The 25,756-nt window shown below is 39.0% G+C and overlaps 1 protein-coding gene across 3 annotated transcripts in view; it reads right to left on the bottom strand.

Moving 5' to 3' along the window:
- LOC124794386 (protein maph-9-like) overlaps positions 1-25,756 on the bottom strand; it is a 155,177-nt gene that overhangs the window by 75,722 nt on the left and 53,699 nt on the right. For all 3 annotated transcript variants that reach the window (XR_007016584.1, XM_047258093.1, XM_047258091.1), the window contains exon 4: positions 8,867-8,976. Coding sequence is in view for 2 of the 3 variants with exons in the window: in XM_047258093.1 (XP_047114049.1) it covers positions 8,867-8,976 (110 nt within the window). In the remaining variant the exon portion in view is untranslated. The remainder of the gene's footprint in view (positions 1-8,866; positions 8,977-25,756) is intronic.

Here is a 25,756-nt window from a genome sequence, read left to right as displayed (position 1 = left end):
AGTTCTGGTTAGTGATAATGCTGCTGCTTTTACTTCTAGGGAGGTTAGTAACTTTTGTTTCCACTCCGGGGTTAAACATGTCATCACTATGCCCTGTTATCCCCAGCCACCAATTGTGGAATGATTCAATCGTAATTTGAATCCTCACTTATTGCCTTCTACTCTGAGGATCAAACTAGTTGGGACTGTATGTTGCCCTGGTTAAATTTCGCTCTTACTAACACTAGACATGAAACCTGTCAGGCTGCTCCCACTTCGCTTATGTTATCTTATCCCCTTGATTTTCCCTTGGCCAAACTGTGGTAGATATAGGTCTGTTGCTCAATAACCCAACTGCTGAGTCTATCAGCGATGCCTGATGAAGGGCCAAGGCTAACATTCGGTGCACCTATTAGCATGGAATCAGCATAATGCAACAGGGGGCATTTTCCAAGAAACATTCAAGTCAGGGATATAGTCTTTGTCAAAAATGTTGGGGTAGCGATTCACGCAGTAAGGTTCCTAATAAGTTGTTTCCCCATTTTCTGGGACCATATAGAGGGTTGGAATTCCCACTCGTCGCACTCCAGGTTCAAGAAGGAAGACGATGGAGATCAACTTAGGGTCCATAGTTGAAGGTTTGTAAACCCTCGCACAGGGTTTCAGTTTAAGGAGTGGGCGGGTTGGGGGGGGTGGGGGGGTGGAGAGGAGTTTGAGGATACTGTGTTGACAGGTCACAGTCTGCCACGAGCCCTCTTTGCCTCTAGAAGAGGGCATTCCATCTTTACGTAAGCATGTGGCAGTGTGAGGAGTGAGGCAGGCAGTGGAGTAGGAAGGGCTCTTCAGGCTTGGCACATTGTGATTTGAGCTGTTTGAGTTCTGTATCAGACAACAGGAATTAGGTATTCTGCTTGGGACCATGTCTCCAAGAATAAGTTTTCATCCTGTTGGCTCTGGAGGACACAAGGTGGCCGAAGCTAATCCTACTGTGAAAGTCCATGGTTGCGGCACCTTGGTTAAGAGGGAGGTGTGTCATCTTAGAACTATGGTGAGGTACCTTACTTCTGTTGAGTGATTTTAGGGCACAGCATGAGGTTCACAAAATGTTTCTTTATATTGACTTTCCCAGTGTTGTCATCTGCTTATGTGCCTTACCAACCTTCATGACTATTAGAATTCTAAAAATATGGGCTCAATCTTCCTGCTTGTTTAAGTGTCGGTCATGGGTATGTTGAGTGTAAGTTCAGGAGGCCCCCATATGTTTGTACCAACTGCTTATTATACCAGCATAAATTTGTGATTTTCTGTAATTAAGGCATACTGTGTTTTTACCTTCTCATATGTGATAGCTTTGTGGAATTTGGGTTAAGTTACCTCATTTATTTCTGTGAGTGGCTTTGATGCTTGCCAGTTGACTTGTTAATTCTGGGAGAAAAGGGTTTATAGCATTTAAAGTACTGTCTCCTAATGTAATCAAAGTTCATTTGCCAACTGTGTGCTTTCATTCAAATCTAGTTGATTTTCCATCGTGTGTGGCAGCCCCTAGTTACCATTAAGCCATCAGGTGCAGTCTTGAAACAGAATTTCAGTTGGCAGCCAAATCTGATTATCTCCTTGTTGAGATTTTGGTGAACATCCAGTAATAATGCCCTGGTTTTTTCTTTTCTTTTCTTTTTTTTTTTTTTTTGCTGTTAGTAGTGAAGGGTTTGGTATTTGCCCCTTTATTGGTATGTTGGTCTGTAATTACACTCATAGCCATACTGTGTTCAGTTCCATGATTCAGCAGTTAAAGACCACTTATGACTTGATTATTTGTTGAACTTAAAGATCCTTTTCTTGCTCGATAATACTAGCAGTTACTAGCACCACGCACAGAATTGTCTCAATTATCTGGGAGCTACGTATATCTGATTTATGCCAAGTAACCATCTGGGTGCAGCCAGTTGGATTCTGAGGTTGTGGGTTGCACTGCCTCTGCAACAGTACTCAAGTGGGCAAAAAAAGAGAGAGACACAACATTGTGCTTGTTTTGGTTTTCTTAATTATGTATTTTTTTGGAATTTCGTGTGTGTGTGTGTGTGTGTGTGTGTGTGTGTGTGTTTGGGGAGCTAAATGTAACTTTGAAGGTCATTGTTTTATAAGTCTTCATTTCTTTGCTCAGTGGTGATGTGGAACATTCTGTGATACCAAGCTACTGTAAATCAGTAAACCAGCTGTCAGAAAATATTATAAGGTGAATTGCTAAACTTTTGATACAACTTCTTCTTATTGCAGCTGTCATTTTGAAGCACAATGTTGTGTCTCTCTCTGTCTCTCTCTTTTTTTGCCCACTTGAGTACTGTTGCAGAGGCAGTGCAACCCACAACCTCAGAATCCAACTGGCTGCACCCAGATGGTTACTTGGCACCCAGATGGTTACTTGGCATAAATCAGATATACGTAGCTCCCAGATAATTGAGACAATTCTGTGCGTGGTGCTATTAAATTTTTGCATCATTCTTCTGAAGTAAGCTTGTACTAAAAAAAATTCTGTGTCCTAATAATTACATAGTATCTAATTATAGGAACTGAAATTTGGTTGATTGTGGTTAGTTCTAAGGGTCCGAGACAAATTTATTTGCCTCTGTGATGTGAGTTGTTGAAAATATTTGCTTCCATAACTGTAATAGTTACGTGTAAAGCTCATTTGTTGTCTTTGAACATAGATATTTTCACAACAATGACAACATTTTTTACTTCCTACATTGTTAATGGTACAGTGTGGGTCATTGTGACAAGTTTATTAAAGTCTTACTTGAATGCAAAGTGAACACTGCAGCACTTGTTCAAGGATGTGCATGTTTATGAAATTTAGCCACTTTGGAGACTTGTCATTGTTGTTCTTCTTCTTCTTAACATACTCAACTAATTAACTGCTGAAATCTTACAAGTAATTTTTTAAAAATTGGTTTGATTGAACTCTAAGCATAAGTTGTTCAATACATATTTTGATCTTGAATGATGTGCAATCCCTACTTAGGCCTAGTCCTCCCCTCCTAGACAATCTCACACTGTAGCTGTGTACTACATGCATTATCTACAGTAAGAAATGTAAGTGACTGGACTACTCACGTGTAGGTCACTAGGCCAGAGAATTGGCCAAGAATAGGTACACCCTGTTTATTGTAATTTACTAAGTTTCGTGACACAGTGAGAAGTGGAGGGGAGACCAACTACATATGAGTTTGCGGGTTTAACAAGGTTACTGCACCTCCTGTATCTACTTGCAGGTGCAGAACTTTACGAAAAACCACAACATCAGTGAGAAGCTTATTTGGTGCAAGAGAAGTAGCCAATACAATTTTTATGTCCATATCCACATTAGGATCATTGTGCTGAATTTCTGAATTACAAACAGAAGCAGTGTCTTCTTTGTTACAGTTATGACAGGTAGCCCAGCATTTTGATTAACCTGGGTGCTCATGGTTAATGAAACAATAAGTGCAGGTTGGGAGCATTGAACATGTGCATTGCTGTTTACTGGCCTGTTTACTTTGTTGGTGTGGCTGCTGCTGGGTGTGAGGCCGGCTGACTTAATGCTCTGATTGTGTGTGGAATGCCGCAGCTGTGTCTTCTCCTTGTGAACTATCTGAAGCTTGGCTCAGAGAATAGAGTTGAATTGCTGATATGTCACACCATGACTCAATTTGGTTACCCATAGCTCACGACACCTTGAATGATTGTGCAATAGCTAAAACCTTGGAGAGGGATGGATTTCACCCTGGAGGGTTGTTTTTGTTGTTGTGGTCTTCAGTCCTGAAACTGGTTTGATGCAGCTCTCCATGCTACTCTATCCTATGCAAGCTCTACATCTCCCAGTACCTACTGCAACCTACATCCTTCTGAATCTGCTTAGTGTATTCATCTCTTGGTCTCCCTCTATGATTTTTACCCTCCACGTTGCCCTCCAGGACTAAATTGGTGATGCCTCAGAACATGTCCTACCAACCAATCCCTTCTTCTAGTCAAGTTGAGCCACAAACTCCTCTTTTCCGCGATTCTATTCAATACCTACTCATTAGTTATGTGGTTTACCCATCTAATCTTCAGCATTCTTCTGTACCACCACATTTCGAAAGCTTCTATTCTCTTCTTGTCTAAACTATTTATTGTCCATGTTTCACTTAAATACATGGCTACACTCCATGCAAATACTTTCAGAAATGACTTCCTGACACTTAAATCAATACTCGATGTTAACAAATTTCTCTTTTTCAGAAATGCTTTCCTTGCCATTGCCAGTCTACATTTTATATCCTCTCTACTTCAAACATCATCAGTTATTTTGCTCCCCAAATAGCAAAACTCCTTTACTATTTTACAAGTCTCATTTCCTAATCTAATCCCTCAGCATCACCCGACTTAATTTGACTACATTCCATTATCCTCATTTTGCTTTTGTTGATGTTCATCTTATAGCCTCATTTCAAGACACTGTCCATTCCGTTCAACTGCTCTTCCAAGTCCTTTGCTGTCTCTGACAAAATTACAATGTCACTGGCGAACCTCAAAGTTTTTATTTCTTCTCCATGGATTTTAATAGCTACTCTGAACTTTCCTTTTGTTTCCTTTACTGCTTGCTCAATATACAAATTGAACAACATCGGGGAGAGACTACAACCCTGTCTCACTCCCTTCCCAACCACTGCTTCCCTTTCATATCCCTCGACTCTTATAACTGCCATCTGCTTTCTGTAAAAATCGTAAATAGCCTTTCGCTCCCTGTATTTTACCCATGCCACCTTCAGAATTTGAAAGAGAGTATTGCAAACAGCATTGTCAAAAGCTTTCTCTAAGTCTACAAATGCTAGAAACGTAGGTTTGCCTTTCCTTGATCTTCCTTCTAAGATAAGTCGTAGGGTCAGTATTGCCTCATGTGTTCCAACATTTCTACGGAATTCAAACTGATCTTCCCTGAGGTCAGCTTCTACTAGTTTTTCCATTCGTCTGTAAAGAATTTGCATTAGTATTTTGCAGCTGTGACTTATTAAACTGATAGTTCGCTAATTTTCACATCTGTCAACACCTGCTTTCTTTGGGATTGGAATTATTATATTCTTCTTGAAGTCTGAGGGAATTTCACCTGTCTCATACATCTTGCTCACCCGATGGTAGAGTTTTGTCAGGACTGGCTCTCCCAAGGCTATCAGTAGTTCTAATGGAATATTGTCTACTCCGGGGGCCTTGTTTCAACTTAGGTCTTTCAGTGCTCTGTCAAACTCTTCACGCAGTATCGTATCTCCCATTTCATCTTCATCTACATCCTCTTCCATTTCCATAATATTGTCCTCAAGTACATCGCCCTTGTATAGATCCTCTATATACTCCTTCCACCTTTCTGCTTTTCCTTCTTTGCTTAGAACTGGGTTTCCATCTGAGCTCTTGATATTCATGCAAGTGGTTCTCTTTTCTCCAAAGGTCTCTTTAATTTTCCTTTAGGCAGTAGCTATCTTACCCCTAGTGATATATGCCTCTCCATCCTTACATTTGTCCTATAGCCATCCCTCTTTGCCATTTTGCACTTCCTATCGATCTCATTTTTGAGACGTTTGTATTCCTTTTTGCTTGCTTCACTTACTGCATTTTTGTATTTTCTCCTTTCATCAATTAAATTCAGTATCTCTTCTGTTACCCAAGGATTTCTACTAGCCCTCATCTTTTTACCTACTTGATCCTCTGCTGCCTTCACTATTTCATTCCTCATAGCTACCCATTCTTCTTCTACTGTATTTCTTTCCCACATTCTTGTCAATGGTTCCCTTATGCTCTCTCTGAAACTCTGTACAACCTCTGGTTTAGTCAGTTATCCAAGTCCCATCCTCTTAAAGTCCCACCTTTTTGCAGTTTCTTCAGTTTTAATCTACAGTTCATAACCAATAGATTGTGGTCAGAGTCCACATCTGCCCCTGGAAATGTCTTACAATTTAAAACCTGGTTCCTAAATCTCTGTCTTACCATTATATATCTGCCTTCTAGTACCTCCAGGATTCTTCCATGTATACAACCTTCTTTCATGATTCTTGAACCAAGTGTTAGCTATGATTAAGTTATGCTCTGTGCAAAATTCTACCAGGCGGCTTCCTATTTCATTTCTTAGCCCCAATCCATATTCACCTACAACGTATCCTTCTCTTCCTTTTCCTACTGTCGAATTCCAGTCAGCCATGACTATTAAATTTTCATCTCCCTTCACTACCTGAATAATTTCTTTTATCTCATCATACATTTCATCAATTTCTTCATCATCTGCACAACTAGTTGGCATATAAACTTGTACTACTGTAGTAGGCATGGGCTTCGGTCTATCTTGGCCACAATAATGCGTTCACTATGCTGTTTGTAGTAGATTACCCACACTCCTATTTTTTTTATTCATTATTAAACCTACTCTTGCATTACCCCTATTTGATTTTGTATTTATAACCCTGTATCCACCTGACCAAAAGTCTTGTTCTTCCTGCCACTGAACTTCACCAATTCCCACTATATCTAACTTTAACCTATCCATTTCCCTTTTTAAATTTTCTAACCTACCTGTCCGATTAAGGGATCTGACATTCCACGCTCCGATCCTTAGAACGCCAGTTTTCTTTCCCCTGATAACGACGTCCTCCTGAGTAGTCCCCGCCCGGAGATCTGAATGGGGAACTATTTTACCTCTGGAATATTTTACCCCAGAGGACGCCATCATCATTTATTCATACAGGTATGTAGGGTATGCTCTTGCATCCAGAACTAAACGAATGATAGCACCTCCCTCCATCTAATCAGCATAAGGCTCTTTAAGCACATCAGATGCAAAATGATAAAGACTACGTAACTCATGGAGTTCCACTGCCAATGATCTATAGGACTGATGTGGTTGCTTCCTATAGTGGTAAAACTCAACCTGGGATGCAATAACATGGGTGCGCTTATAGCAGTATTTTGAAAGAAGTTCACACATTTGGTCAATCATTAAAGGAGGCAGATCCTGCAAAGGTGTGAACTGACATAGGACTTGATACACTTTTGGTGATATCTATGAAAGGAACAAGGCATGACATAAAATAGTGTCAGTGATCCAAAAAGCTTGAAGTGTTGTTGCAGGTGTTTCTTGTATGTGTCCCATTCCTCAACAGACTCATTGTATGTAGAAAAGGGAAGCAGGTAAACCATGGGGGCCATGGAGGACAAAACAGCAGATGACAGAGATGAAGGAGCATGCTGACTACACAAAACAGAAGCCAATGATTGAAATACCTGAGTCTGATTGTTCAGCACCTGCAACTGCTGCTGCAATGTCATGCTTGCTGTTCAACCACCAACATAAAATGTCCTCTGTAACACTATCAGTCATCATGAGAATAAATGGAGGTCCTACTAGAGTAGAAAGTTGTATGGAGAACAGAACCATGCTCGTCGCCAATCATGTTGTAATTAGGTATAAGTGCAACATGACCAACAGACTGAACACAACTTTATTCCAACAAAGCATTAACAAATTGAACACAGTATATAGTAGCCTTGCATTATCTATTTGTGGTGTATACAACTTTGGAATGGGAGTTTTGCCTGCAGTATTTCTGGTAATATCTAGGGCATATTTCCTCAATGATTTCAGTTGCTATATCTATCAATGCTTTGGTTGACTCATTAGCTTCCATATTAGGTGCAATTAGTTCATCCAGTCTATTAATTGTAATCTAGATCTTACTTTGTTTAGGTTCCGTTCGTTGATGGATTGGAATACTCTTTCCTGATCGGTGTTTGCTTTATTATCTAGAGGAAATCTAAGCCACAACCTTTTATGATCAGAATACCTAGTTTAAGTGTATTAGACCGCATAATGCCTCTGGGAATACAGACAATTCACAGTTTCACTTTCTTTACATTCTTTCTTTATTTTATGGGTTTCTGTAATAGTGGAACTGTTCACCTATATTATTTTTTGTCTAAATATAGCTAGTGGGACAGGAAAGAGCTGTGTAACTGTTAGTACATAAAATGTTCAATATGTTCCCTCATTCATACAATATAAATATGATAACAGTGCACTTGTTGAAAATACTAATTATACAGTTATACCAACATATGTAGTAAAATTTTGGAGCTATCCCACACTGATCTGCTCTATATTATTATTTTTGCTAGTGCCAATATGTGCTGTCTATGACTCAAGACATCTGAGTGCCCGCTACTACACAAAGGCTACAACAAATAGTACTATTTTGACATCTTTCTCTCTCTCTGATCCCCCCCCCCCCCCCCTCCCTTCTCCCACATTCTCTCCTCTACATCTTTGTCTCCCTTTGTTATTTCATCCTCACAACAGGTGGGTGCATCTCATTCTGTGGCCTGAGAGGCCTGACCTTTCTTTTTTTAGAAAAAATTTCCCGACAGGACAGTATATGTACTTTTTTTGTATGTGTCTATCAACAGTGCTTACATTTTTCTGAAGGTAAATACTGTCCGCAATTCTGTATTTCAATTTTACAGTTTTTTGAGATCATTTTCTTTTTTGATATAATTCCTTTATTTGAAAAACATTCCAACTAAGCTGCACAACACTGGAAATCAATATTATTTTTCCTAATGTACACCACATACTGTCCAGCAGACTAAATCTTAACTATGACTTTACAGTACCAGAAGAAAGTGATATAATACAAGCACTAAAATTTCTTATTATTTATTAATTGTTAATGGTTTCAACAGAACTAGAAACTAACTGTCTGTGGGAGATCCTACGGAATAGCTAATTGATCCACAGTTAACTTTTTAAAAAAAAAAGAATTATAAAACTATTTTACAATTCCCTTGAAAACTATTTTTTCTTGGGCATTATCAAACAATGCAAAATCCTCACCTCTTGTTGCTGTTTTTGTTTCATTCTCTCCCTCTCACGTGCTGCACGCTCCTGCATTAACTTGCGAAAATACCACTCCTCATAAACAGCTTTAGACAATAGTTCACGATCTGTTGAGTAAAAAAAATGAAAAACTGTAATGGTATCTCTCACAATACTTTCTATGTTCCAAATATATGAAAATCATCAACAAATTATATGCTTCCCTTCAAATTTGAAACTATTAAATCTATTACATGAGGCTGTTGTTAATTACAATGAAAATTCTTATTTTTAATTGAATTTATCCAGCACAATTCTTTTTCAAAGAAAATTTAGTATTAGTGAAAAGTGAATTGTGAGTAGCAGTAGCAGTATTTATTTTTATTTATCTTACAGCTCGAAACATGTATTTAACATGCATGGACAATGTTACAGTAATTACATTTAGATTATTGGTACACAATATATATAGATTACATGCTATTAAGTAAAAGATCATTTAAGTATATTTAACATAGCATTCCTGAGGTCAAATCATGTCAGCACCATACTGTATGGGCACTTCAACATAAGCCATTTTTTTAACTCATTTTTAAAAATTCTACCAGAAAGCTGTTTCATGTTGTTTGACAGAGAATGATAAAATATTGCTCCCTTAATGAATGGGGTATTTGTTGTTAGATTCAATCTTCTGCTCACCAAATGAAAGTCTGATTTGTGTCTTGTATCGTAATCATGGATTTCCATATTCCTGTTTGTCACTTTTTTGCCTTTTTTCACTAATAATATTGATTGAAAAATATATACTGCATAGATAGTCATAACATTAAAATTAATAACCAGGTTTTTGCATTAAGTTCTGGGTCTTACTTTTGCCATAGTTCTTACTACTCTTTTCTGCAATACAAATACCCTTCTTATATTATATTGGCTACACCCACCCCACAATACAATTCCATAAGATAGATGGGGATACACCAACCCAAAATACGCTATTTTTATTGCTTCAATATCTAGATATAGAACTAATCTCCTTAGTAAATACAGACTAGATGTTATTTTGCCACAGACATGATCTATTTGCTGATTCCACGTAAGTCTGTCATCTATATATATCCCCAGAAATTTACATTCTGAACAGGTATTTTCCTGAATGTCCTCATTTACAACAATATTTTTATTTGAGCCACTTGTCTTAAAATAAATTAAATTAGTTTTGTTAATATTGACCCTCAGGTTTTCTTTTTCAAAATGTGTTTGGGCTTTTTCAACAAAATTCTGTACCACTGAATTTAGCCATCATTACTACATGCCCAGCAAACCCCAGAGGTTTCATCAGCATACATAGTAATACAATGTAGTAGTAGCAGTAACAGTAATAGTAGTAGTAGTAGTAGTAGTAGTAGTGTAAGCAGCAGCAGCAGCAGCAGCAGCAGTATAATGAGAAGAAAGAATGCATTTCCTTCTCTTTGAAGTGCACATTAAATAATGCCCTGGTCTCAGAGATAAATATACATTTCTGAAATGGACTTGCAGGCATATTAATAATTTCAGTGTGCTTACTCAAATGAGTACTGCAAACCTGGTTTATTCTTCATTGAAATAGTATACACAATCCTGTGACAAGTGACCTCCATAAGTTTGTTTTCACTGAAAAGGCATACATGATCCACAGTGTTATGCAATAATAGACGATTTTCATAAGTTTATTGTCCTCAATTTGTATATAGTTGATGTACTCATCACCAGAAGTGCTGTTGCTGTTATTTATGTAATGATGATTTTGCAGTCACGAAAAGCATTTTGAATAATGGAATTTTGTGAACAGAGACTGCTGTGACAGTGCAACAATTTCAAACTAACATTATAAATACTCATCTCAAAGAAACTTTACATCATTTGGTGCAACAGTTTTGAAACAGCTTATGTCTTTGCAATAAAAAAGTATTTGTCACCTGGGGCATTAAGGGAGACAGTGGAGAAGATCCCATTTGCACATGTAAGGAGTACACAGAAACTAACAATGTGAGCCAGTTGAAAAATTAAAAGCAACATTATCTACTAAAAAAAAGAGGGGATCCACCCTGTAAGCTACACAAATCATGGCTCACTCAAAGCTGAAACATGTGGACAAGTCATAGTACATTAGTGTCTTCTGACAAGGGGATCATCAGATGTGTAAATAACAGATTTTGATGGGTCTCAGATATGTTTTTTATTTATTTATTTATTGATTTATTTAACCTGGCAAGATTAGGGCCATCAGGCCCTCTTGTACATCTAACCAGGCATTCTACTTATTTTACATTCATATGTTTTAGTAGGCATGTTAAACTACATCTCGTACAAAAAGTGAAATAAACAATTAGAGAGGCACACCTGGAAAAATACATACATACAGAGTTTATATTCGTAGATCATAAGTACTGTTATAATTAGACATTATTGAAGAGACAGATTTTAGATAGGAGTGCTAGCAGCAGGGAGTATGAGGGAGACTCATGCTGAAGGGAGGAGAAGAATAGAGAGACATGATGAAACATAATTAAGGAAATATAAAGGAAAAGAGCTTCTGTAAAGTTTGGAAGGTAGGAGACAAGGTACTGGCAGAAGTAAAGCTGTGAGTACCAGGTGTGAGTCATGCTTCGGTAGCTCAGATGGTAGAGCACTTGCCCGCGAAAGGCAAAGGTCCCGAGTTCGAGTCTCGGTTGGGCACACAGTTTTAATCTGCCAGGAAGTTTCATAAAGGAAAAGAAGATTGCGTGGCTAAATAGTTCAAATGGCTCTGAGCACTATGGGACTCAACTGCTGAGGTCATTAGTCCCCTAGAACTTAGAACTAGTTAAACCTAACTAACCTAAGGACATCACAAACATCCATGCCCGAGGCAGGATTCGAACCTGCAACCGTAGCAGTCTTGCGGTGATTGCGTGGCTAATAGAGATAGATGAAGAGGAAGGCATCTCAGGAGCAAGATAGGAGACGCTAGCTTTGCTATTTGACAGATGAGAGGATTGGCCTTGTACATTAATTTTGTGGAGAACATTATGAGGATGATAGTAGGAAATGCTTCAACTTCTTCTTAAAAGCAGCAGGAGATTTAATTTTGCGCAAGGTAAGGGGCAGTTTGTTCCAGAGGCAGACAGCAGCAACTGAGAAGGAGTTTGCAAAAGTTTTTGTTTTGTGAGTGGGCACAGTTAGGATACCAAATAAGAGTGACCTTGTGTTTCGATTATGATGGCATGACAGGTTTCTAGTCTCTGAAGCAAGGTACTGGGGTGCTTGCGCGACGAGGAGTCAGTGAAGTACACATAGAGTGTGGTAGTCACGCAATTTGTCCAGCCGCACCCACCCTAGCTCGGAGTATGAAGCACTAACATGATCATATTGGTGAATGTTGCAGGTGTAACGCACACAGGCATTCATGGTTAGTTCTAGCCGTCTTTTGTTTTCACTACTCATGCCTTGTTGAATCACATCACAATAGTCGAGGTTCGGTAGAACGAGTGCTTGCATGAGCTGGCGTTTCAAGTCCTGTGGAAATATGTTCTGAAACTTTATGAGTGCATAGAGACAAGCAGATGTCTTTTGGCACACTGCAACTGTATTCTCCGCTCAGCTGAGATGCTCACCCAAAGTTACACCCAAGTTCTTAACTGTTTTCTGATGTGGTATTGGAGTACCGTCGAGCAGAAGCAGAATAGGAGGTAGCCGTTCGCGGAAATCTGAACTTATTAATTTCTGATGGGCTATTAAGATTACTTGCGTCTTTTTTGCATTTAGTTTAAGCCTCAGGTTTTTCACCCATGTCACTACTGAAGACAGATCATCATTCATCTGAGCGATTGCAGTGTTTACATCTTCAGGTCTGACACTTAGGTAGAGCTGGAGGTCGTCGGCATAGAAATGATATTTACAGGAGGGCAGAACCGACAAAATATCGTTGACATATAAAGAAAACAAAAGTGGTCCTAAGACTGATCCTTGTGGCACTCCCGAGGAAACATGTTTCCAGGAAGATTTTTCATTTACGCAGACAACACATTGCTGTCTGTCTTTTAAGTAGCTTTCAAACCATCTCATTGCACTATCTGAGAAATTAAGCTGTTGCATTTTTCTGAGCAATATGTCAAAGTTAACAGTGTCAAAAGCTTTGCTGAAGTCCAGTAGCGTCAATATTGTTGCCTTTTGATTGTCGATGGCATATTTCAGGTCATCAGTTACTTTAATTAGAGCAGTGTTTGTGCTGTGATGTTTACGGAAACCAGATTGAAATTTGTCATATAGGCTGAATTCATGCAAGTGTTCAGTGATTTGGTCATGAACAATATATTCAAGTGCTTTGGAAACAGCAGGCAGTATGCTAATTGGTCGGTAATCACTAGGCAGTTGCGGGTTTTCGATCTTAGGGGATGGGTCGAATTATGCTTCTTTTCCATGCAATGGGGTATATTCTGTTCACGAGGGAAAAATTAAATATGTCAGTTAAGACAGGTACTAAGATATCGGCAACATTCTTAATCATGGTTATACCGATAATGTCATTGCCTATTGCATCAGAAGAGATTCTCATTATTGCTTTTCTTGCCGTATTTGTTGTTACATGTTTTAGCTGGAAGGTATTGTTGTTAGTTATCCTGTTTGGGGATTCTTGTAGATGGTAATTATCAGCCGTGCAGGTATTCAGAGGTGCAGAGAAGACTTCATTTAATTTGTTAGCTGACACATGAAAAGTAGTTTCCGATTTTGCCTTTCCGACCCCCAAGCTATGGAGATTCTTCCATAGAGTCGTGGGCGTCAGATCACTGCATACAAGGGAGCGAGCGTGCCTGATTTTAGCATTGCGAATGCATTGTTTCACTCTGTTCCGTAGCTTTCTATATTCTTTGAAACGCTCTGGTTTTAGATCTGCCTTGAAACGCCTGTGGGCAGCATCCCTATTAGTCATCATTTGACGTAATTCAGCTGTCAGCCATGGAGCAGGAGATTTTCTTACACGGATTGTGCGCACAGGTGCATGTTTGTCATAGAGGGCAGTGAGTTTATCACCAAGTTCATTAATTTTGCCATCAGTTGTAGGTTCTCTGATTATTTGATGCCATGAGATTTCTGAGCAATCGGCTGTTAGAGCGTCAAGGTCAATACGTTTCATGTTCCTACAAGTTATGTAACGCGATTTGATCCTTGGGGGCTGCACAGAGTAGGCCAGGAATATTACATCATGTGCTGAGAGGCCAGGGACCGATGTTTGGCCAACATCTCTTATTTGTCAGTCTGTTTCGTTGCGATTACGTCTATAAGAGTATGACTGTGCGCCGTATGGTGTGTAGGTTGTAATGGAAGAATGTTCATGCTATTTCAACTAAACAGTCTTCTTAGGTTTATTGCGGAGGGAGTGTCTCTTAGCAGGTCTATGTTCAAGCCACCCATTACGATGACATGTTCGTATTGACACTGAAGTGAATGTAATTCTGACTGGAAGGAACTCATTGAGCTTATTTTTGGCTTGTACACAACGCCAGTCAAGAACTTCCGACTTTGTATATTTATTTCAATGAACATGAATTCAGCCTCTTTTTCTTCAGCAGGGTTTGACGTACATAAGACTTTCGCTTTGAGATCTGTTCGTATATACACGCCGACCACGCCACCTCGCTTTTTTGGTCTGTCTGCCCTAAGAAATGTGTACCCTGGGAGATGAATAGATGCAGAGGATATGTGTGGTTTCAACCACGTTTCGGATAAGAGGATTACGTGGTAGTTTAGTTGGTTGAAGAGGAGGCTAAGTTCTTCGTAATGCGCAGGTAAAGACTGGATGTTGCAGTGAGCTGCTAAAAGCTCTGACGCGTTCCGCTGAGCAGCCTGGAGTAGGGTGGCAGACTGGTTTGTCCCTTTGTTAGGCACTACCTGCCGCGAGGGGCACTGGCCGGTGCTTCCACCAAGTGACATAACACAGGGGTGTCCAAGATTTTGTGCGCCCTGTTTGTGACTCCACGAGAGCCGAGAGAAAGGCGACTGCAAGAGATTCCCTGAGGTTGCAGGAGTATAGAAAATGGGTTAGTGGTATTCGGTGCAAGGAGAATATGACCAAAATAGTGACGGCTGTGTGTCACTGTGTATCCTATGTCGTAAGAGGAGAAATGTAATTAGCGTATTTGAAACAGCTTAGGGTGGAAATAAGGGAAAGGGGAGTGATTTAAGAAGCTGATGCTGCCAGCAGAGAGAAGTAAGCTTAATAATTAATAGATTATCGTAGGAAGGTAGAATTAAATTGAAATTTACTAAAGTGATACTGGTAGTGATTATCGTAGGAAGCTACAATTAGATTGAAATTTGCTAAAGTGATACTGATAGTGATTTTTGTTATGAACAATTTAAACTGAAGAGATGGGTGATTAATGAACTAAAGGAGAGACTAATAATTGCAATAGAACTATTACAGAATGGAAGAGAATAAACTGAGAAAAAGTATTAGCAGTAACTAAAATTAAGTATTGGTTAGAGCTACAGATACAAAAAAATAGTAAAAAGTTAATTCAGTTACAAAAACAAGTAGTTGAAGGTACAAATATGGGTATAATTAAAAAGTTAATACAATTACAAGACTATATCTGAGTATAGGGCTGTTACAATTTGCAAATGGTGTTAAGTTTGCACTTTTGGCTCGAGTAGCTTCACTTAATACTATTCGGTTCTGTCATGTTTGTGACTGTCTTCTTTCCAGCTGCTGTCTTAATGATTACTCTGCCATCCTGAGTCCTCACATTCTGAAGACCGAAATGGGATATGGCACTGTTTAAAATCTTTAGCCGTTCGTGTGTCAGATCTTCCCTTACTGTAAGCCCTGTCCTTGCTAACTTCTTCTTCTGGGTAAAGATCTCTGCTCTTTTTTGGTATGAGACAAATTTAATTATTATTGGACGAGGTTTGGTAGCACCTGGTAGTTTTCGTCCCACCCGATGGCTCCTGTCAATGTCTGCCTTGGTCACTTCAACGCCAAATTTTTCACGCGCAACCTGTATAAGCAGGTTGTCTGTGTCTTCTTCCTTATTTTCTGCTACTCAAAACAGCCGTAGACTATTTTGCCTTTGGTACTGTTCTAGCTCGTCTGTTGTGGCAGATAGTTTCACTTCCAACTCTCGTGCCTTTTTCTCATATTCAGACACAGACTTTTTTAGTGCTGTAATTTCGCCAGTATTGGCCTCAAAAGTTTCACGCATTTTGGCCAATACTGCTGCCATTACAGTATCTGATATAGTGCCTGCTATCAGATCGAGATTGTTTTTATCGTGAAGCGCAGCGTTTACCTCAGAGCGGACCAGCTCCGCTTTACCGGGAGCCACGGCCACACCTTCCGCCAAGAGCAGACCCGCCGCACCTGCGGCTTCCCCGCTGCTGGACGCACTGCTGTTGACTCTTCTGTTTACCATTTTCTCGAAGATATAGGTGGAGCACAAAAAAAAAAAAAAAAATAGCACTACTGCACAGAACACTGTTGTTTACACAATTTCCACTGGTACTAGACAACACCACCAGCGAGAACACCTTCGCATTCAACTAAATTTCGCGAGCCGAACTTAACACATGTTACACTGCAGCCGCCATGACACTACATGACATGTTGTAGAGGGACACGCCCTGAGTACGAAGCTATTCACATTTTTTGTGATGGGCCTTGGTTTTCGAAAAAATTGATTTTGAAGTTCACTGTGTGCTGTAATACACTTAATGTTAGCCATGTTCCAACCAAGTGAATGTGGCACAGTGGTTAAGGTCTACAGCTATCACGCTTGAGGTACTGTGTTTGGGCACTTTCCATGTTTTTGATTTTTTAAAATCAAAATAGTCCAACATTTTTCCATTTTATTTTACAGAACATCAAAATTGTGTGAAATTATTAAAAAGTTTGAATTTTGTGGGCTCGGTCAAACAGAAAGCAGACTGTCCACGCGGACATCCTGTGCAAACTCTGTGTATTGTAACAGTGTATCAGCTTGGTCACTGCCTTTTATTTGGCTACAGCAATATAATTTCATAACACACAGAGTTCGTATTGACAGTTCTCTGTGTATTATGAATATGTATTGCTGTGATCAAACAAACGGCGATGACCTAGCTCCTAAACCACTAGTCCTCAACGTCCGTTGCTCACAACACATTGTTAGTGCTGTGCGTGTTTGAAGAATATTGTGAAATGGACGACCCAAGTGTGTCTACAGAAGTGCAGTCAGAAGAAAATACATCAGAGGTAGAGGAGTTGAATGGACTATCAGGATGCGAAATCACTAACACCATCAAATATGCCAAAAAGTTGCTCATGATTTAAGTCTTCTAACAAATACACCACCCAGATTGATCTCTGCTAATTCAATAGCAATTGGCAATGAGATATGTATCACAATACAAGACCTGTTGGCCAGGAGACGGATCATCAATGGCGATGAATTAATAAACATCGAGGAAGAAGATGAGGTGCACGAGTATGAGGCAGTAAGTTTCACTTTTGTGTGGATGTTCTCTTTCTAGCAGATGAATTTACATAATATAAAGCAACTTACTTTGCAGTATATGGGAGTAGAGGGAGATGGCAATTTCATCACTGATGAATTCACACATGAACCAGCAGATTATGTGCCTCTATCCTACAAAGAATGAGCAGTTGCTCTTGCAGTAACTCATCCAAAATGGGCCTAAGGAATTTGCAGTCCCGTGGCATCTCTCAATTAAAACATAAATCAATGCTATATTGATAAAAAGAGTATGGGAAATGAGGTGGACCTCGTCATGATAAATGGAACACTATCGATCAAGAGATGTATGAATGGTTCATCGAAGCGAGACAGAATTTGGAGCAGGTAAATCATATCAAAATATATGTAAAATACATTGTAAGAGAGAGACTGGCTTGTGAAAATAATATAATTTCTTCCGTGAGCAGGTGACAACCAGAACTTTACAGCAATGGGTGATGAGTGGTGCTGTTCCTCTTTTACTGGATACCTTTAATTTCGTGGCCAGTGTGGCTTGGGTTGAATGATTTAAACAAAAGCATAAAATCAGGCAAGGGAAGATTATGAAGTTCATCTGTTTCAAAGAATGAACAATGATGGAAAAAGCAATAGTAGCTATGGAAGAATTCCACACACAAACAAAAATACTTATTGGTAATTTTAACCTCAACTACATAATCAACACCAATGAAACGGGTTGTCAATATCAATCAATATACAATAGATCCCTCTTGGAGAAAGGGGCGAGAACCGTTCTCATGCAGAGAAAAGATTTAAACAAGATAGGTCATTTGTACACAGCACAATACACCCTAACTGCATCAGGAAAGGTGATCCCTTACATCTTTTTATGTATGCAGGAACTATTGGAAAAATTTTGCCCTAATGTTCTGAAGACAGTGGATGAATTTACTCTCAAATTTAAAAATGTAACCGTGTCCCACACGAAATCAGGGAAGTTCACGAAACTGGTGTATAAAGACTTTTTAAAAATCTGTGATTCTCCCATATGTGGGGCAGGAAAAATTTCTATATATTATTGATACGTTGGGAGGGCAGACTGATCTGACCATATATGATCACATCTTTGTGGATGAGACAAAAGTGTCTACCTGCATCATAAAAGTTATCCTGCCAAAGTGTACTCCACTTTGCCAGCCTTGTGATGTATATTTTTGCTGACAGGTTAAAATTTTCATGAAGAAAATTCAGAATGCTCCCGATTTGTTGAAGACCAACAGAGCAATCATGTTCAGGGAAAATTCCATAAAACTACAGTCATTAATTTTGCATCAATTCAGGGCACCTGCTTTTTCAAATGTGATCAAATATGCATGGTTCGCATCAAAGTTAACGGATGAAAGAGAAACTTTTTTGAATGTAAATGAACAATGTTTTCCAGTATTGCTCTTAAAAACTAGATGTGCCTGCAAGACAGTAGCTTTTATGAAATGCACTTGGTGCTGTAAAACATTGTGTTTTGGAAGCTTTCATGACAGATATCATCCAGGTTTCTGTTGTGGCATAGCAAGCGATGCTGGTGATAGTGAGTAAGATTTTGTAATAATGATGTGAAAATTAAATTACTATGGAAAATTGAATATTTCTTAATGATTTCACACAATGTACACTGTTTGTTGATATTTTGTAAAATAAAATGGAAAAAAAATCCTCTACTCCGATTAAAAAAAAAAAAAAAATAAATAAATAAAATGTGGAAAGGACCTGAACAGGGTACCTCCAGCATGGTAGCTGTAGACCTTAACTGCTACACCACATTCACTTTTTTGGAACATGGCTAACATTATGCATAATACAGGGCTCAGTGAACTTCAAAATCAGTTTTCTCAAAAACAAAGGCCCATCGCTAAAAAAGCGAGTAGCCTCATACTCAGGGCATGTCCCTCTAAAACATATCCGAGACCCATCAAAATCTGTTATTTACATTTCTAATGATCCCCTTGCTAGTGCAAAAATGCACAAATTTCTCCATGGAAGTCCACAAACTGTTACAATAGAGTGGATTGCAAACACATCAAGAGCAATGTCATTTCTGAATGGGGAGGTCAGTCACCATAATGTTAGCGTCTGTGATATAGAAATCTTGTTTGCCTATGGAGACTGCGAGGATTTGCCGGAAGTGAATATGCTTTGTGCAGTGAAAAGCGTATGGTCCTCTCTTCTTCATAGGGTCCACTGTCACTGGCCCCACTTTTCTGGCTTGGAGTGCTAACTAGGGTGATATCCTTCTATTGTGTTCCTTCTCATTTCCATTGAGTTATACATAAACACCTGAATGACACTCCACCAGAATCCTGGATCAACTGCATCAAGAGTGATGACATGCCAATGCTCCTCTGGTTTCTGCTATCACATGATTTAACTCTCAATGATTTGTTTTCTTGGGAATGCATCAAGTACACAGGGTACAGCTCCAGCTGGATGATTTGAAGAATTGCATATCTCATATAGTGGAGCTAAAACAAAAGATATGATGGACACCTCTGGGACAAAGTGGACTGCCATCTAAATGTCTGCCTTATGACCCAGTGTGCTCATATTTAACACCTATAATGCCTGCCTAAGCACACAACAGAAGCACTTTTGGCTGTTAGTAAATGAACAACATGTACAGGTTGGTTCAAATGGCTCTGAGCACTATGGAACTTAACATCTATGGTCATCAGTCCCCCAGAACTTAGAAATACTTAAACCTAACTAGCCTAAGGACATCACACAACACCCAGTCATCACGAGCCAGAGAAAATCCCTGACTCCGCTGGGAATCGAACCCGGGAACCCGGGCACGGGAAGCGAGAACGCTACCGCACGACCACGAGCTGCGGACAACGCATACAGATTTAAAATTGTGTACCACTGTGAATTTTGCATATTATTTCCACGAACAATAAATCAATTTTATTTTTGCACTAATCCTTGTATTTGTAATGTCACTGGCCACTATAGGCTCATAGTTAAGACAAATACTACTAGGTCTACAGCTTTGCTTCCGCTGGTTTTTCTCGAAGTTCGAGCCTTTATTGTGGAAAACTTACAAAAAAAAAATTATGATTCATATTATTGCCCATAGCTGGCCACTACATTCTCCCATCTTTTGGATAACATACAAATCCCGTAGTGGAAGAAATGGACGTCTTTTGTGGGGATCCATTAATCAATTCAATTTTGCACTTGTTCATATGAGCCGAAGTGCTGGTCAGCCAGACTGTATGCCACTGATCAAAAAAGGTGGTAGTCAGAGAGAGCAACGTATGGAGAATACAGCGGGAGGGATACGACTTCTTATTTCAACGTTTCCATGTATATTTTGACTGGTTTTGCGATATGGGGTCGAGCACTGTCCTGCTGCAAAATTACCTTTACATGTCTATCGCTGTATTGTGGCCATTCGTGTTTCAGTGCTGGGCTTGAACGCATCAATTGCTTTCAATAATGATGTTCTGTGACTGTCTTCATCTGTTTCAGTAGCTACGAAAACGTTCTGTCTTCCACTGCAATGCTAGTCTTTGACATCAAAATCACTGATCTTAAGGCGATGAAAACATTCTCTGCACTTTTCCATTAATAGCTCCCTCACCAATGGTCTTACCCAGCATTTTAAGAGCCACGGCTGCAGATTTCTTCATGTTAAAGCAGAAAATTAAAACTTCCCGCAAATGACGAGAAATGGGTAGGTAAGTTGACATACTTAATGAAGAATAACCATATGATGCAATCACAAATTGACTAATATTTTTATGGCATTAAGTTTACAGGTGCCTAAGCTTATTGTATTACACCTGTGACCAACCACCCGAACCCCACTTTCTGCTACTGCTGTCTATTGCAAAACAGTGGAAGCAAAATTGTAGACCCAATATATGACAAGCACTACAGCAGAATAATCAAAATCACCAAAGCCTATGAACTAGTGACTAGTCTACAAATTAATGAAGAATATTTACAAAAATGTGAGAGGAGTTCAGCTGCTTCAGGGCAAAAAGTATGAAATGAATATGTGAATATGTACTGGTCAGTAGTCAGCCAACTTCAATCACAGACTATGTTAGAGGTGTACAATATGTAATAAGCAGTAAATCATTGTATATCTCATTTAAATGTGGACATTAAAAAGCCAGTCTCCCACATTAATGAAAATGTTAACATATTTTTGAATTATATGATAATGTTAAGAGATAAGCAAATGTTTTATGTTACTGTTAAGCTCAGTCAAATGTTTGGGTCAGAATAGAGTAGCCATGAGAATGCATGCTATGGAGAAAAATAGACTATGCAGGTTCATAAGCTGATTTATCTTCTCTCAGTTCTTGTTTCACTGGCCATCCACAACTCAGTGCCTTCAACATATGATGGGTTGTCACATTAACTCTTTGCATCACAGTTATTTTATTTTCTGCAATGATGATGAAGAGACTAACTAACAGCAATATGCAACTTCCTGGCAGATTAAAACTGTGTGCCCGAATGAGACTCGAACTCGGGACCTTTGCCTTTCTGGTAACAGCAATATATTTGATACAGCATAAAGCATTTAATTTGTGTTTTAGCGAGAAGTACAAAAAAAGGAAGGATAACACTGATGATGAGATCATCAGACGTGGGGTGCAAGATTCGAATGGAGAGGCATGTGGAAGGAAACAGTCCATATCCTTTTCAGAAATACCATCTGGGCATTTGTCTTAAACTATTTCGGGAAGCCTCAGGAAATCTAAATCTGGATGGCCTGACAGGGAATTGAACTGATGTACTCTCCAGTGTCAGTCCATTGTCTTACTACCTTGCTCAGTGAAAATGACAATTACAACCAACATATGTGGTAAGGTGGTCTGAAACCAAGTTTACGTCATGACATGTTGCAACTAAAACTATGTGTGGTTGCATTTGACCATGACATATGTAACACATTTTCATTGTCTATTCATATGATGAGTTACAGGTGAATAGACAGCAAAATATACAAGTTTGAACCTTGATCTGTAGGTATCTGGAGCCTTCTAAAAACAGAAAAAAGGTAGTACTTTTAAGTTTCAAGACCTTATGATTTCTTACAGCGAGTGCCTTAGTGCTGTTGTTGCTACACTAACAGTTTTAACTAGTCTATAAATATTGTCTGTCTATTAGAAATGTATGTAACATTTCATTACGAGAACACAGCGAAACAAGAAAAGTCATGCTTCGTCTAATATTTAATTTATTAATGCCTTGCTTGTTACACTATGCAGTGCTGTTGACAGACACCACACAAAAGACACATTCATGACAACGTTAATCTTTGGCTGCGATTTTCTCATTTACCCTTGTGCTGAAATATTATTATTGCTACAGAAGTAATAAGAATATTAATCACAGCAGCTTGATGCTGAGTTTGTTTTGTTCCAGTTACACATATCTACATCTGCTTGAAACTGTAATAACCACAATCAGGCTGTCACTTTTATTATTATAAGTGAGATAAGAAAAATTCTACACATTCTGTTGTAAAATTATGACTGTCAACAAGACCTGAATGAACGCTAATAACTGATTTGTACTAATAATTTCACTTGCAGATCAACACAAGTACTAGGAATGACGTACTACAATGTGTAAAATATGTTTCATTATGATTATAATAATTTGTTGGCAGCTATATTGACACATAGAAAAAGGTGTAGTTAGATGAATGATGAGCACTAACTTCACTTAACGAAGGTTTATTCAGCGCTTGAACATACAAGAGCGCGGAGCGAACTGCCTCCGGCCAGAACACATACAGTATATATACAGCTACAGAACATTCCAGTAGAATGATATTTGACATTTGTGGGTACTTCTAGAATGTACTCGAGCCGAATATAGAAATTAAAATTGTACAGTCCAGGTGAGTTTTGAACTCACGACCCTCCATGCAACAGTTTAGCCTCATAACTACTACACCATGAAGAACAGCGTCTTGGTGTTACGTCTCCTAGTGTGGGAACGAGTCATTAGTCCTGCATACTCTGACTCCCGATGACTGATGCTCGCCCTGGCGGTGATCTTAGAACTTCTTTTGCCGCTACGCTCTTCGTCACCTTTCCGCTTGTTGCCTGCTGCTGGAGCTTTGAATTTACCTTGGGTTGCAGGATCCTTGTAGGGCATCATTCGAAGGATGGGGACCGTATCTCTGATCTTTCATTGTCTTGTGTCAGGGTCGAAACCTTCAACTTCATAAGAACATCAGACAACTGTCTTACAACATTATGAGGTCCAAAGTAGCGCCTGAGGAACTTGTCAGAAAGACCGATCTTCTGAACAGGAGTGAAGATCCAGATGAGGTCACCAGGCTGGTAAACAACAGGGCTGTGGCTCCCGTCATACCTTCGACAATCACTTTCTTGAGGCTGCAGTATGCGGAACTGAGCTAACTGCCGAGCTTCGTAAGCTCCGGTTAACACCTGGCTGATGCAGTCATCATCCATGTCATCAGTATGTAACGGAAACACAGTGTCCATTGTCGTTGTTACCTCATACCCATGCACCAGGAAAAAGGGCGTAAATCCTGTGGTGTCTTGTTGGGCAGCATTGTAGGCAAACATCACAAAAGGTAGCACCTCATCTTAGTTGCACTGCTCAACATTGACGAACAATGATAGCATGTCGACCAAGGTCATATTAAGGTGTTCAGTAAGCCCGTTAGTTTGCGGACGGTAGGCAGTCATCATGTGATGAACAATGTTGCACCGATGGTTTATCTCTGTCACAAGATTCGATTGAAAAATTTTTCCTCGATCCATAATTAATGACCTTGGGGCAGAGTGTTTTAATACAATATCTTCCATGATGAATTTGGCTACCTCATATCCTTCGGCTGTTTTCACGGCTTTTGTAATGGCATAGCATGTCAGACAATCAGTGCAAACAATAAATAATTCATCAATTGCCACTAGCAAATGTTGGAAATTGTCTGAGGAGGGCAATCCCAACACGCTGGAGAGGCATTTCAGCTGGTGGAATTGGTATGAGTCGGCCAGGTGGTTTCTGAGGGACTGCTTCTTTCCTCTGGCACTCTCGACAGTGTGACGCATAGTGATGGATGCCCCTCAGTAAACCTGGCCCAAAAAATCTCTTGCAGATCCTATCGTATATCTTATTAAATCATAAATGTCCAACCTCGGGTGTGTCATGGAATTTCTGTAGAACATCTAAGCGCATGTGTTTAGGAATCACTGGTAGCCACCTCTTTCCAAATGGATCAAGTTTTTCTGGCAATGTAATACATTAACTACCTTAAATTGTCCTTTCACATCCTCTGATGATTTAAGGTAAGCATAATTTGAGATATCTTGGTGTCCTTCTCCTGCTCAGCAGAGAGATCCTGGAGTGCAGCGAGACAGTCACTATCTTTTATTTTTATTTATTTATTTATTTATTTATTATCATCCCAATGATCACATTTGTGATATAGGATTTGTCAGGGTACATTTTAACAACTATATAATATCTTTACAAAATTTGTATCTGTGCTGAATTCATATTAATCTATCTTATGTTTAACACAATATACAACTAATAAGTGTTTTATAACATAATTTCTTATGCACTGATGTAATTTCATTTGTCACATTAACTTAAACATATATTGTTATACAGTTGCGCAGAGATATTCACTTATGCTGTAATAACATTTGTCAAGCATGTGGTTCTTTATAACAGTTTTAAATTTATCCTCATTTTCCAGCTCTTTGATATGTTTTGGTAGTGCATTAAAAAGTTTGGTGCCTTGATTACACACATGTTTCTCACTTCGGGTCCTTGTTACAGCTTGTATGTGGAGATCTTTACATTGCCATGTATCGTAATTATGGAAGTCTGTATTGGTTTTCATTTTGTCCTGATTTCTTTTGATCACCAACAGACATTTCAGAATGTATAATGATGGAATTGTTAAAATTTTCAATGCTTTAAAAATGGGCCTACAATGTGTTTGAGGTGAGCTGTGGGTCACTATCCAAATAGCACGTTTTTGTAATTTGAAAATCTCATTTAGATGACAATTTGTTTTTCCCCAGAATACTATCCCATAGGATGCAATGGACTGAAAATAGCCAAAATATATGAATCTGGTACAGTCATTACTACAAATTCTTGAAATTATTCTAAGCACAAACATGCTGAATTTAGTTTTAGTGCTAAGCTCACCACATGGTCCTTCCAATTAATCTTCTCATCAATGTGCATACCCAGAAATTTTGCACACTGTACTCTTTCAAGTTGTTTGCCCTCCATGGTGGGATTTAGGTCGTCCTGTTCACTTATTTTTCCATATTGCACATAATTAATTTTTTTTGCATTCAGTGTTAGCTTGTTAGCACTAAACCATTTTTGTATATCTTGTAGGACATGGTCCACAGTACTG

The sequence above is a fragment of the Schistocerca piceifrons genome, chromosome 1, assembly GCF_021461385.2.
Source record: "Schistocerca piceifrons isolate TAMUIC-IGC-003096 chromosome 1, iqSchPice1.1, whole genome shotgun sequence".
NCBI classification, from domain to species: Eukaryota; Metazoa; Arthropoda; class Insecta; order Orthoptera; family Acrididae; genus Schistocerca; species Schistocerca piceifrons.
Note: the sequence above shows the minus strand (reverse complement) of the source record. Positions and strands in the feature narration are given on the sequence as shown.